Genomic DNA, 14,003 nt, shown 5'->3' on the forward strand with positions numbered 1-14,003 from the left:
ATCGCTTCATTCATTTATCAGCAAACCAGTCATCCAGACAATTAATCTTCTGTGTTTTTGTCAATAGACGGACTTGGAGATGGTGACTGAGGACCTTGCACAGAAGGTGAATCGGCCATACCTACGCACACCGCGCCATAAGATAATCCGTGCAGCATGTTTAGTTCAGCAGAAGAGACAGGAGTTCCTGGCTTCGGTTGCCAGAGGAGTTGCGCCCAACGACTCTCCAGAAGCCCCCAGACGCAGGTGCGGGACACTGCTGTTGGTTCTGTACTGGTTCACTGCATAGTAAAGCCTATAGACATTTGGGAATGGAAAGCACTGGTGTACATTTATTGAAGAACTGTACTTAAGTACAATTTTGAGGTATTTTTATTTTACTGGAGTACTTCCAATTGTCTATACTTTTACTTCTACTCCACTACATCTCAGAGGCTACTATTGTACTTTTTACTCCACTACAATTATTTGAAACTTTTAGTTACTAGTTACTTTGGAGATATATAATATAATATAGTATTACATTATAAAACATACATTAACCACTTTAGCTCTATTTTATACCAAGGCAATTTGAAAATGGCCGATCTACAAGCTCACAACGCGTTGCATCACGACGTGTTGTGAGATTTTAGATCTGCTATTTTCAAATATTTTAGTACTTTTACTTTTGGTACTTTAAGAACATTTTGATACCAATACTTTAGTACTTTTACTCAATTACATTTTTTATTCTGGACTTTTACTTGTAACAGATATTGCAGTATTGATACTTTTACTTAAGTAAAACATTTGAGTACTTTTCCCACCACTGATGGAAAGTAAATGTGTCATATTGTTTGCTCGTTCATGTTGTCTCTATTCTCTTAACTTTCAGTTTTGCTGGCGGAACATGGGACTGGGAATATTTAGGCTTCGCATCACCTGAGGTACTGATCTTAATATGCATCTTTATACTGTACTGTCCTGTGCTGTGTTATGCTTTTTCGACTGTTTATTTTCAGCCAAGCAAACGGCTTGACTGAAAAAAAAAAAAAAAAAAAAAAACCTGAAGGACAACTTTGTGTGTTGAAGGCACACACACTACAAAGACGAGGCTTATCTTCAAAAGACCAATATATCAGATTAGTGTGGGTAGCCTCCCTCCCTCTTTTCCTCACATGATTTAAATAAGAAAGCCTGTCATTATTCCATTTCAGTAAACAACTTAATATGAAAATGCTGCTGTCTGTAGGGAGGTTCATGGGAAATGGTACCATCATCCCAACATTAAACCGTCCTAACAATAACTCTCATAGAGTCTCTGTCTCGCTAAAGTGGTTAAGACGAACACCAGACTAATAATCAAAGCTTGATGACTCTGGCTCAGAGGCACAGCTACAGATGGCCCTCTCCATGGTTCCTACGATGCCTGCGGATCACTTCATCAGATCACAACGGCTATTTTTAGAATTGGAATGCAAATGTATGTTTCCATACACGTCGGTATGTATATCCATTGGGGCTGTCAACTGACCTCAGACGTGACTTTAGAACTGTCTGACTTTCGATTACATTCTATCATAACTTGCGCAGAAAACTATGCACATAATTGCATGTAATGTCAGAACTGCCGTTATATCCACAAGGGGGCGCTCGCATACAATTGTCAAGAACAACATTCAAGTAGAACTATCAGATTGTGTAAAGAGCTGTCCACACCAAGCATAACTATAAATATATTGTTTTAAAAACATTTGAACTCAAGCAACCACAATAATGAGGGCAGTGGTGAACGATATAGATATGGTTATAGAGCCCATAATGGCTCTGCTATAGTTTATAGTTGCCCACCTGTCCAAAGTCAGCTAAACTCTGCAGTAGTTTATTTGTCCACCAAAATCCCTCATGCTGTTTTGTTTGTCCGGTGTTCAGTCCTTTTTAATGTGCATTCACCCCGGACAAATACAAATAATCACGTCGCTTGAATCTTGGGGATTTTGGGGGGGTTTTCAGTCTTGTTATGAATGTGGAATGTGTTTTGGCTTCTGTGCATGCACTCAATGTAGGCTACACAGTATGGAAGACGGTCAGCATGCTCTGCTTTGGTTGAATTGTCATAATAAAACATTAAGCGGTAGCCACGCCTACATATATATTTCTTTGCTGACTGTGCATTTTCTCCCCCAGAGTCTATTCAAGGTTCAATTATGGGTATTTCATTAGTTTGACAGTCCTAATATGCTTTTAGTCTAGTACAGTCATCTATAATTCACCGTTAACCTCTACAATAGCTTTTGTTTGTTGTTTTCTACAATAGTTTTTGTTTGTTGTTTTTAACTTTGCTGCAGCACCATCACACAATCCAGAAGACACTGAACTTAGCTTCCTTGATTACATATTCCACATAGTAGCTGTAGCCTGGTTATTTTTTCACACTTGAGCCAAATTGAGATTTTGCTCTACAATATAGTTGTTTTACTTGCATTTCACTTTTTCTTTCTTGTCACTTTTTATTACATTCAATATTACATGCATCCACCCCATTCATATTCGTTAGGAAACCAGAGGAGTTATTACATTTTCTAAGCACCATTTTGACAGTTAAATTAAAACTATGCTACAGCATATCAGCAACACTGGCTCGCAGGAGACTCCAAACTGTAGAACCATATCACTGGTGTCGGGCTGAAACCTTGTAGCTCACAGCATTGTGAGCTTGTAGATCAGCAATTGTAACTATTTTAAAATGTTTTTAAAATAATAATAAAACAAGGAATGGTTTTTCGACATACAAGGTTTCTACCCGACGGCGGCGAAATGAGAGCCAGATGGCATACTTTTTCAGCAGAGTTTTGGAGCAGAAGTTGCAAACAAGTACATGACTGCACTGAACTATGAAAGAGGTCATAGCAGTCCACTATTACAAAGTCACTGCCTTAATAAGTTAATACAATTTATGTATGCACCGTAATATATGAAAGTATTTTCACAGCCTGGCATCAAATAGTTGTTGTTGTATTTTCCACATTGTTTATTAAAATGTGGGCTGCATTGCACCTCTGTGCCTGGTGCTTCTCTGCATGCATCCCAAACATCCACACCCCCTGCCAAAGAAATCTTCTGACCAGGCCCAGCGCCAGAGCAAATAAACAGGAGGGGTTCATTTCATTTTCATGAGGGTGCACACCAAAACACCATGGCAGGAACACTAAAAACATGAACTGCACCATACGCAACATTTTCATCAATGAAAAGCGCTTCATAAAGTATCATTATTACGCACAAATACACAGATAGGCCAAGTTGCGGTTTAAATGGGTTGTGATTTTGTACAACACTGGTCTAGGCTGAGGTTGTGTACAGTGTCAACCAAGACTACACAGTGTATATTTTGTACAACCTGTCTCTCTCATTGACATACTGTATGTGCTTACGGATGTACCCTAGCTACAGTGATTTACCACTACCTCGGTGAAAGGGACATTTTAATTGATTCTGAGTCAAAGTGCGACGAAAATCTACAGCAAATTAGAGGTAATGGTAATGAAAATGGCGTCTATCTATATTTACTACGGTACTTATAATGCAAAAGACAGAGCACAGGATGGCTTTTAGGCTAGAAAAATAGAATTGGCACTATTATGCATCCATTATTTCATCCATTATTGCAGCCAGTGTTGCTGATGTGACATGTATTATAATTTTAATATGAAAAGTCTTTAGACCCTTTCAAGTTTTCCCACATTTTGTGTGTCAGACTCGCATCACATAAATCTACTGAAAATACTCCTCAGTGACCAATTAAAAACAGTTTTTTTGTAAATGTATAAAAATGAAATGACAGAAATATAATTTTTACATAAGTACATAAGCATTTGGAAACAATGACAGCCTCAAGTCTTCTTGGGAATTATTCTGCAAGATTGGCACACGTTTTATTTATTTATTTTATTTTTTTAAGTTTCGTCCATTCTTCTTGGCAGACTCATTCCAGCTCAGCCAGGTTGGATGGTACAATACAATTTCTGCAGCATCGAAAATACCTAAGAGCATGATAGCCTCCATCCTTCTCAAATGGAAGAAGTTTGGAACTACCGACAGTCGTCTTCGTAGTTCCAAACTCCCAGCCAAACTGAGTAATCAGGGATGATAGTTACCTGCCAGACAGGTGACCAAGAACCCTCTGGTCTATGAATGAGATCTAAAGTTCCTTTTGTCGAGATGTGAACCTTGCATAAGGACAACCGGCAGTGCAGCACTACACCAATCAAGCCTTTATGGTAGAGTGGCCAGACGGAAGCCATTCCTCACTAAAAAGTCACATGGCTGCCAGCTGGGAGTTTGCCAAAAGGCACGTGACTGACTCTCAGACCATGAATAGCACAATCCTCTGGTCTGATGAAATGAGATCGAACTATTTGGCCACAATTCCTATTGGTGTGTGTATGGAGGAAACCAAGCCCTGAGCATCACCTCATTAATACCATCCCTATAGACAAACATGGTGGTGGCAGCATCATGCGGTCAGGATTCTTTTCTGCGACAGTCAGGGACCATGAGTCTAGTCAGGATAGAGGGAAAGATGAATGCAGATGAATATAGAGCAATCCTGATTGTAAAGATGTTCCAGGGTGCTCAGGATTTCAGGCTAGGGGCAAAGGTTTACATTTCAACAAGACAACAACCCGAAGCATACAGCCAAGAAAATACGCTGGAGTGGTATAGACCGAGTCTGGACCTGAACACAATAGAATAGAGCATCTCTGTAGAGTCCTGAAAATGCTTGTATACCAATGCTCCCCATCCCACCTGGTTGAGCTTGGAAAGATTCCGCTAAGAAGAATGGGATACTTCCAAAAAAGATGTGCCAAGCTTGTAGGATCATTCCCAAGAACACTTGAGGCTTTCATTATTGCCAAAGGGGTTTTAACCAACTACATGTGAAGAGTCTGAGTACTTATCTGATTTATTTTTTAATACATTTTCCAAACACTCCAAAAGTTTCTTCATCATTGTTGGGTATTGTGTGTAGAAAAATAGGAAGAAAAATGGAATCTATTTTAACATGACTCTGAAAAATGTGAAAAATTTGAAAGACTACTTTTTGTATGCACTGTAAATCTTGACAAATTTTGATTTCAAACTTTTCTGCAAAGTAAGCTTTAAATTACTTTTATTTACTTTCCCTTTGACGATGGTTTGACTTTTGCCGTACATAAATTTTAACCCCAATCTTCGTCTTGCTGTATGTGTTGGTCAGGTCTGAAGATGAAAGGAGCTCTTGTTTAAAGTAATTGATCTTATGAAAGAGCATGACTTGCACCGGGGTTTAGCTTAAATTAGAGTTCTAGAAGTACTAACCGTTTGGTTAAATCTGTATCTTGTGTGAGTCCAACATGAATAATGCAGGGAGAAAAAAATCTAGTTTGAGATTGGCACTGATAGTGAACCTGACTTGACTCCTAAGGGAAAAGCAGAATCTGTGGGATGATTGCATGGTAAGAGCATCTGTTGCTATATCACATGAGAGGGAGTGCTAGGTCTATGGTACAGTTAGCCAGCTTCTTTGTAACATGCACATTGATTTGTATGTTTACATTGACTTTGTGCAACCACCAGTGAAATAAGAGTCTGTTAACTAATTCACTGCCAGGATTTTGCGATTTTCTTACCTTTTCAAGTGGTCACAGAATATTATATCTCCAGTATGATCGATCCCCTGATGGTTCCTAATCATCGAGGGTTTCACTATGCTTCCGTGAAAAAAAAAAATCACCGCTATTCCCGTTCGCTTGTTATACCCAGTTGAAAATAGCATGTTTCACTCAAAAATACATAGTAAAACACAGGAGCAGAGATTCAGAATATTTCCCTAATATTTTAACCAGGAAGTGAATGGAGCAGTTAATCTTTGGATCGCTTTATCTCCTGGTTCTGTGTTCTCCTGGTTAATGTTAAAAAAAATATATATATATATGTTTAAGAGACGTCAAAAGACGTCATTGGCGGTGTGGGCTTACAAAAACAGCCGTCAAAATACTTAATTGGCAGGAAATGAGTTAACAGTCGCTTTGGTGGCAAGTGTGATTCAGATGCGTTAGCCGCTTGATCAAGTCTATAGTTTCCTGCTGCTCTCCATGGATCCAGGCTTCTTTCCTTCCCTTTGTCCTCTTCTGATGACCATTCATAATTTAGCTGAAAAGGTATTTGTGGAAAAATGTCCATCTTTGCACTGCATAATTTGTTGCAGTGTAGCTAAGATAGATAACAACCGACCATTAGGTAATCAGAACATCTGGAGTGGAGTGATACAGATGGGCAAATGTCCCTGTGCTGTTATACTCTTATCAGCACTCATGGAATGCCACATATAGAAGATGAAATTGCTTGGTTGGAACTAACTGTATGGAATGAAAACAATACAGTGGGACAAAAAAGTGATTTTATGTTTTTTTATTTTATTGGTGATCTTTGATGTAATTATTTTTGTAGGAGTATGCAGAGTTCCAGTACCGACGGCGACACCGGCAGAGGAGACGAGGCGACATGTCTAGTCTGCGTAGCAACACTCCTGACCCCGATGACGAGAGCACTTTAGGTACAGTACTGCAGTAGGATTGTGTATGCCAGTGGTTCTCAACCTTTTCTGGATCAGGGCCCAGATGGGTGGGCCACGAGCATTTTCAGAGCATGTTTATTTTAATGATCAATCAATCGATTGGGATCTGGCTTGAATCATTGGTAGTATACCTTAAGTTCCTATTTATCTGTAGCAAAAAAATCAAGGTTTTAAAGAAAAAATACCATGACATTTTTACTTTTAATTAAATCTTTTTTTGACAGTTTTTGGGGGGCCCACTTGCAATATCCGCATGGCCCAAGTGCTAGTGGGCCCCGGACCACAGGTTGAGAACCACTGGGGTATTCTTTGCCAAGAACATTATATTTTATACATACTCATACTAATACATACTATTTTATGTTGATGATCCCCTTATGTTACAGGGAGTGTGAAAAAAAGAAATAACTAAACTTTTGAAGGGCTATTACTGTAGGCAGAGGCATTTGGGAATCCATCTTTAATCTTTCATCGCAACTTTGGGTAAACGAGCCAAAATTTAAAAACCACAATTTTAGACAGTTGTTCACTTATGAGCAATAGACAGCAATCACTTATTTAACTCATGCCCATTACACTGATTACTTGCTTTTGCCCATGGAGTTGAAGATGGATAGGTTTGCACTTAAGAGATAAACTATTAGTTTCTTTTGTGCCAAAGAAGATTGATTGAGGGCAGAAAAATGACTCAGTCAATTTTAGATGGTGTTCTCCACGCAAAATGCTGAATGGCACATTGTAAAATGTCTTGTCAGTTAGCCATTACTTACTAATTCTGCAGTGTTTACTGGAAGGATGCTTCTGTACTGTTGCCTATTGGCAATTTCCCACTTTTGTTTTTTTAATACAGATATGCAGGACATTGGAAGTGGACACAGACACGGTCCTCTGACGGTAAGTGGATTGTCATCAGTTTCATGTCTCCAGGACCCTGTTCGGGGCATGTTGTATAAAATAGGTGAACATTTGGAGAAAATAGCATATCTACAAGCTCACAATGCTTTGCGAGCTTGTACATACAGTACTGAAATCCTGATGTCACTCCCACTACCCCTGGGTCACGGAATTTTTTTCTCTTTTGAAATTCCCATAGGGAAATCTTAGATCGCATCATACTAGAACTGCGTTCCAAAAATAAACAAATCTGCCTGGAGATTTTGTTAAGTATCCGACTCTGTGTCTTTTATGATATTGAGGTACATTTAATAACGTATGTATCTATGTGGATTTTTCTTTTCTTTTTTTACTCTTTGGATAAATTAGTACGTTTTCACCGCCAGTTGATGCTTCATATCCATTTGAGTAAAATCACCCAGCTGATCTGTTTATTTTTGGAACACAATTCTTGTATGACGTGATCTAAGATTCCCCTATGGGATTTCCAATGTAAAAAATAACTGTAACCCAGAAAGTCTGTAGCACAGAGATCTGTATACAGTAGTATATAGCTAGTAGTAATCCCAATAGAGAAGCAATAATGTGTAGGTACAGTAGGTTGTGAAAGCAGCACAGTTTGAAGGGGTGCCAGCTATGGGCTCCGTTCATAACTAGGGCTGTCACAATTATAACATTTTACTTGACGATTAATTGTCAATCAAATAATTGCTTCTGTCGTTGACCATTGGAACATTATGAATAAAAATTACATTTCTGTTAGGCATTTAGGCTTTGCAAGCAAAAGTTGCACAGGGCAGATATGACAAATAACATTCATATTTAATAACTTAATTCTTTAAAAAGAAATGGTGGAAATAGACGATGTGTAGATGCGACAAAATGTGTCTCATCGTGACACGCTTTGAGCTTGTAGATCGGCTATTTCCACAATTTTGGAATTTTTAAAAAATGATTTGAACATTTTTACATGGAACTGATTGACGATTATGCAAAAAATGTTTGTGATCTCAAATAATTGCGATTAGATGATTATGTAATAATTGTGACTGGCCTAGGAAGGTGGCGTACCCGCTTGCTGTTCCAGCCCATTTTTCCATAGCTTCATTTGAATGGCTTTGCAGCAGTCGGTTATGTACTGATCCTAGTCCTGACACGAGCGCCGGTTGAAATCAAAAGAGTACACAATACAATCTTCAGTGTTAATTTAACTCTTGAGTGTTCAAATGGCATTTGCACACTCTTTGAGTTGGAACAGAGCCACACAGACGCTCCCAAGTGAAAATGATCGATTCCCAAGTGATTGGGTTGGCTATTTTGCATTAATGATTTGTTGGGTTAGGTTGTTGGTCTGGCAATGTGCCAAGCATGTACTATTGTAGAGGAAACACTGACACCACAGTCCCCAAAATAAGTGGAAATGAGAAAAGTTTGCTGCAAAAGTTTGTTGTCTCGAAAGATTTTGGCTGTGACTTTCCTATTGAATTCTGAATAGTATTCTGAATGTGGGCATCAGTTGTGCTTCACTGGCCACCCTGCTTTACAAAAGAGCAACAGAAAGAGTATAGGACATACAAGGTTTCCACCCGACAACAACAATTATGTTTGCGTGTCAACGGCTGTGAAGTAGCAGACTGCCACTCTGGTTTGCCGTTACATTTAGCTATGTGTACTAAAAACTAACAAGTCATGGTAACCCCAGCTTTGTTCTCGGATGTTGATGGAGATAAGGTTCTATTGAGGGACTATTGTAAACTGAAACTGCTAAATTAAATGAAGACCATAAAAATTCAGACTACACTAATGGATAGGCAGGTTAAATGCGGGACACAGTCCTTTGCAGAGACTCGGGCTTATCTTATTTTAGTTTTTTCCACCTTCAACAAATTGTTGTTTCTGTTCGACCATAACAGCTGACCGTACAGTGAACTGGTAGTTAGTTAGCGAATAAAAGATTTCTTATTGTCAAATTAAAATACCTAAAAAAATAACATGTCTTTTTTGTGTATTTTGTTATTTTTTACTAGGGTCTCGGTTCTTTAGAGGACGACGATCCCAACATTCTATTGGCCATTCAGCTGTCACTCCAGGAGTCTGGGATGACAGGGGATGGGTCCAATCAGGACTCCCTAGCCAATGAAGCGTCACTCGGCGCTATCGGCACATCTCTGCCCTCTAGGTTAGAACAGAGCAACCCGAGTGTGGACGTCCTCCACAGAGCGTCTCTGAGCAGCACCGAGCTGCTGGAGCTGGGAGATAACCTGGCGAGACTGGGCAACTACAACATTACCAGCCCATACTCTGCTTCTGCAGGTATTCCCACCTCTGTCCCTTCGCAGTACTGCGACAATCACCACCGGCCCTTCGGCGGTTCTGTGCCAATGCCGTTGGCTCCTGGCGGCAGCGGCTCATCAACGGGTCTCTTCTCATCCTCCAGTGATACGTTGGACTCCACTACGTGTGGCAGCCAGGACCCTTCCTCGTCCTCCTTGGCAGCAACAAACGCCAATCTGCTGGGTAACATCATGGCGTGGTTCCACGACATGAACCCCCAAGGCATCACGCTGGTCCCTGCCCTCTCCTCTGAAACTGACACAGACCCAGACCCGGGCACACTCCACCCAGCCCGGGGAGGTGGTGAAGGAGGGTACCCGGAAGAGGAGGAGGAGGAGGAGGAGGAGAAAGGGGTCGATGTGCTTTTGGAAATCCCGAAGCCTCAGGAAGGGATGGTGGACATTTCTTTCTGTCCTCAGAGACTGACTGACCTGGAGGAGAAGGAGGTTGCTGCTGTTGCTACGAGGCCCACACAGTTAGATCTGGTAGGTTTGGACACTGTGTCACTACCTTACATGGCCACCTTGGATGCAGGTGGCAAGGACACTGAGCGGGGCAGTGCAAAGGTCTGCAACCGCGTCGACACTCCGACATGTGACACAATGTCCGACCAGCTGCCCAGCAGCAGCTCCTCCGAGTGGGAGGACCAAGTGCACTTGGTGTGATGTGATTGGTTGACCGGGGACAGGGAGGAACACTTTGTGAAGGCCAAAAACCACTCTGGAATGCAAAGCAGACTTAGGGAGTATGTATAGATTCAACATATTCCTTGAGCACTCTGCTGGAATGTATGTGGAAATGAGGAGTTTCCTCACAGGCTAATAGGTAGTTAGTAAGGCTGGTTAATGGTTAGACTAGGATCAATCCCTGTTGCAGTTTGCATAGCCAGTCTAGAGCGGACACGGAAATGGCCTGTGTCTCTGCATATGTGTGTGTGTGTGGGTGGGTGGAAATTACTGGATACAGTAGGTGGACTCTAGAGCGGATATGAGCACTGAACAGAAAATTGATTCCAGGCTTTCCACAGCTACTGCAAAAAGCCTGGTGACGTGAGGTCAGGGGATGGCAGATAGACTCTCAGCTGTAGCGCAGAGACCTAGCCAGTACAGTTGCAATCAGATCAGTTGCCTGTGTTTACTATCTCATCCACCACATAAGCAGATAGTGCCCTCCTGCTGGGGGACTGATGGCTAAGAGATTGCATTCCTGGAAAATGGGCACTAACTGAAAGAGATGTAGACATTCAAATTGATACTGAAAATGAAGATCTGAAAATGAATCGTGTGCTGATTAAACATTTGCAAGTTGCTTTTTCTAAATCTGTCATAGATTAGAAAGTAAGATAAGATATTTAGAAGATTTAGCCTCATGCATATGCAGGTTTGTGTTTTTTATATATATATATTTTTTCCACTGGAGTAAAAGCCTACTGTATGAGGTGGGTCAGGTTTGAGGGTGTTTTTCTTTTGTTTTATTTCAGCTGTACCCAGTGGACTTATTTTAATCTAATGTAAGTTTTGTACAGTACAGTCTGAGAAATACTTTCACTCCTGTCCATCTCTGTCTACATTATAGGTGCCAAACACTGAATGGCAAAAGCGTAGTTTGCTATCACCAAGTGGATTCTCTAAAGCAAATTGTGCCTGCTTGCTACAATCCCAATAGTTGACCCAACCAAAAGTTAATATTGCCTCAAACAGAAAAATGCCATTTTTAGATTAAAGGTGAGATTTTTGTCAAATCCCACCACAGTTTAATAAATGTATAGACACAGTAGGTACTGTGTGCGTAACAGTAATGTATACTGTGCACACATAACCCAGAATGAGCGGGATTCTTCTATTGAACTGAAAGCTGCTGAAATAGACTTTATTCATGTCAAGGCCTCAATTTCCAGAATGCTGTACTGTTTGTTTGTCAGTAAGCCTTCGATGAGCTTCAGATACAATAAATGTAGTCACATCAGGGTTGTAGATTAACAGTTCATCGCTATGTAACAGTATACTCTTGATTACATTGTAGCTGATTTTGAAGGATTCATTTTGTTATGATAACCTGGGAGTGTGGCACATTTCCAAGTGATAAATCAGATTAAATAGACTGCAAGCAGTGCTGCTGTTAGTATAAAACAGGATAGGCCAGTAAAATATCTAATCAGGTGATCACATTGAATCCTGCGAATTAATTAATGAAGCCTACTTTTTTGATTCCCTGTAAACTCCTTATGCTTAAGCCGTTGTAGAACCCCAGTATCATACTTGTAGAAAACATGTGTGTAGTGTACTGTTCCTCAAAAAACATTGAGAACCCTTGCGTAGATGGTTTTCTACGCAATTAATCACAGTGCCTTTATGTCAATCACTTTTTTAAATTATTGCCACTTTTATCATGTGCTTATTTAAAATGTAATTTCTAATGGTGTGTACAAAAGAAACACCTTAATTTAATATTATTTCTCTAACATTGAGCTAACCAATGTCCAAATGTGACTTTTACATTTTCCAACAATATTTGTAGCCTGAGGGTCTTTGAGGTTTTGTTCTGTCTTCAAAAGGTATTAATATAGAACACAATCTTTACCTGTATTGTGGGTAGCAGTTTGTTAATCCATCGCATTTTGAAACATATATAAAATAGTTGTATTTCTTTCTCATTATTGTGCAGTAGGGCTTCTTCACATTGGTAATTCGTATACAGTACAATTGGTTTGTCTGTACTTTAGAAACTAAAATTTGTGGGTATTGACATTGGAAAGTTTGACTTACTGTATTTATGTGTACAGCGTATCTTAGCTGAAGGCGTTAAAACTGAAGAAACACGCCATATAAATTAGTTATGTCCTTCATTGTCAGAGAATAAGGATATAGAAAATTGTCTACAAGGTATGTGGCATATAAGTAAGATCAATATTTGTAAGTTTCAATTATTGATTTAAGTTTTCCCCTGGAAAAACTGACTGTACTGAAGTTCTTTTAATTTCTCATCATGAACACTAGTAATTCTAATGTACAGTGTTGACTGTTGAAATTGTGAAGCTGTGAGTGCCATACGGTTATGCTTAATTTATACTTTGTTATACGACAGTAGTAGATCTACAAGCTCAAAATGCATTGCAAACTTATAGATCAGCTAATTTCGGCGTACAACACTGTCGTACAACAAAGTAAGAATCAGGCTTTAGTGGCTCTAGGTTTGTTGGTCTTAAGTTATGTAAACTGGTTTGTTAAGTGGCCGGCTAACACAAATATTTTGTCCTTTTTCTGTAAGGGGCCGTGTCCACCGGGGCGCTCGCCTAAAAACGTACCCAAGCGCCCAAGTTGAAAATATTTTAGCTTTCGGCAAGTAAAGACAAAAACACCACACGTGAACGCTCGAGCACAAAATAAATGCTCAGCGCCTAGTCACACTGCTGGGGTTTCCAAAAACGCTGCGCTCCCATTTTAAGAAATTCAAAACATACACTGCGCTCGGGGGGGGAAAAAAGACGTCTTGGTGGACACGGCCACCCAACAGTATGCTGTGCATGAAATGGGTACAAATCTACATGGAATTCATATTTTCCTTTGCATTTCACTTCCAATGTCCAGGTGATTTATTTTTAAATGGCAAACACATTTTATAACACGTGGAGATTTTCTATTGTAAAGCAACTAATCCTTGAAATGCTATTTGCACTTTCATAGCCTATACTTGATACATTCCCTCTTTATATGAAAGAAATGTTTGATGTGTGACGATGCCAATAAACTACGAGTTGAATTTTAAGTGGTCTAATGGTGCTCTGATTAAAAAAACAACTATTTATTACACATTCAGATGTCCAGTTAAAATTCCATATTTTAATAATATGCCCAGAAATTAGTACAACACAACAGGTGGTCAACAAAGGTGTCATTTTCACTATTTACGTTATTAAAATGACTGCTTATAGAATAACCAAGTCCACATTCACTGTGATGAATGTCAGATTCTACAGGATATAACAACCAGAATAATACTCAAGCTGCATGCTGGGCAAACATTCAGGAACACCTGTATTTTGTGGAAGTGCTTGGGGTGAAAAGTTTCAGTACAGAGGCCCGTAAAGATGAGCTGAAATGAAAAACATGTTTTCTTCCCATTTAGAGCATGTGGGTTCATATTGGGGACATGGTTAACAATAGATGCCAAAGTA

The 14,003-nt window shown here is 39.7% G+C and overlaps 1 protein-coding gene across 5 annotated transcripts in view; it reads left to right on the forward strand.

Annotated features, from left to right (window-relative positions):
• Nucleotides 1-13,594, forward strand: part of LOC311040091 (ankyrin repeat and IBR domain-containing protein 1-like) — a 48,454-nt gene extending 34,860 nt beyond the window's left edge. For all 5 annotated transcript variants that reach the window (XM_084050163.1, XM_084050166.1, XM_084050164.1 and 2 more), the window contains 5 exons: nt 68-246; nt 878-929; nt 6,475-6,580; nt 7,452-7,495; nt 9,523-13,594. In XM_084050163.1, coding sequence (XP_083906289.1) covers nt 68-246; nt 878-929; nt 6,475-6,580; nt 7,452-7,495; nt 9,523-10,494 — 1,353 coding nt within the window. In that variant the 3' untranslated portion in view covers nt 10,495-13,594. The remainder of the gene's footprint in view (nt 1-67; nt 247-877; nt 930-6,474; nt 6,581-7,451; nt 7,496-9,522) is intronic.
• Nucleotides 13,595-14,003: the final 409 nt, after the last annotated feature.

This window comes from Gymnoscopelus microlampas (genome assembly GCF_963454915.1).
Source record: "Gymnoscopelus microlampas genome assembly, chromosome: 3".
Classification (NCBI taxonomy): Eukaryota; Metazoa; Chordata; class Actinopteri; order Myctophiformes; family Myctophidae; genus Gymnoscopelus; species Gymnoscopelus microlampas.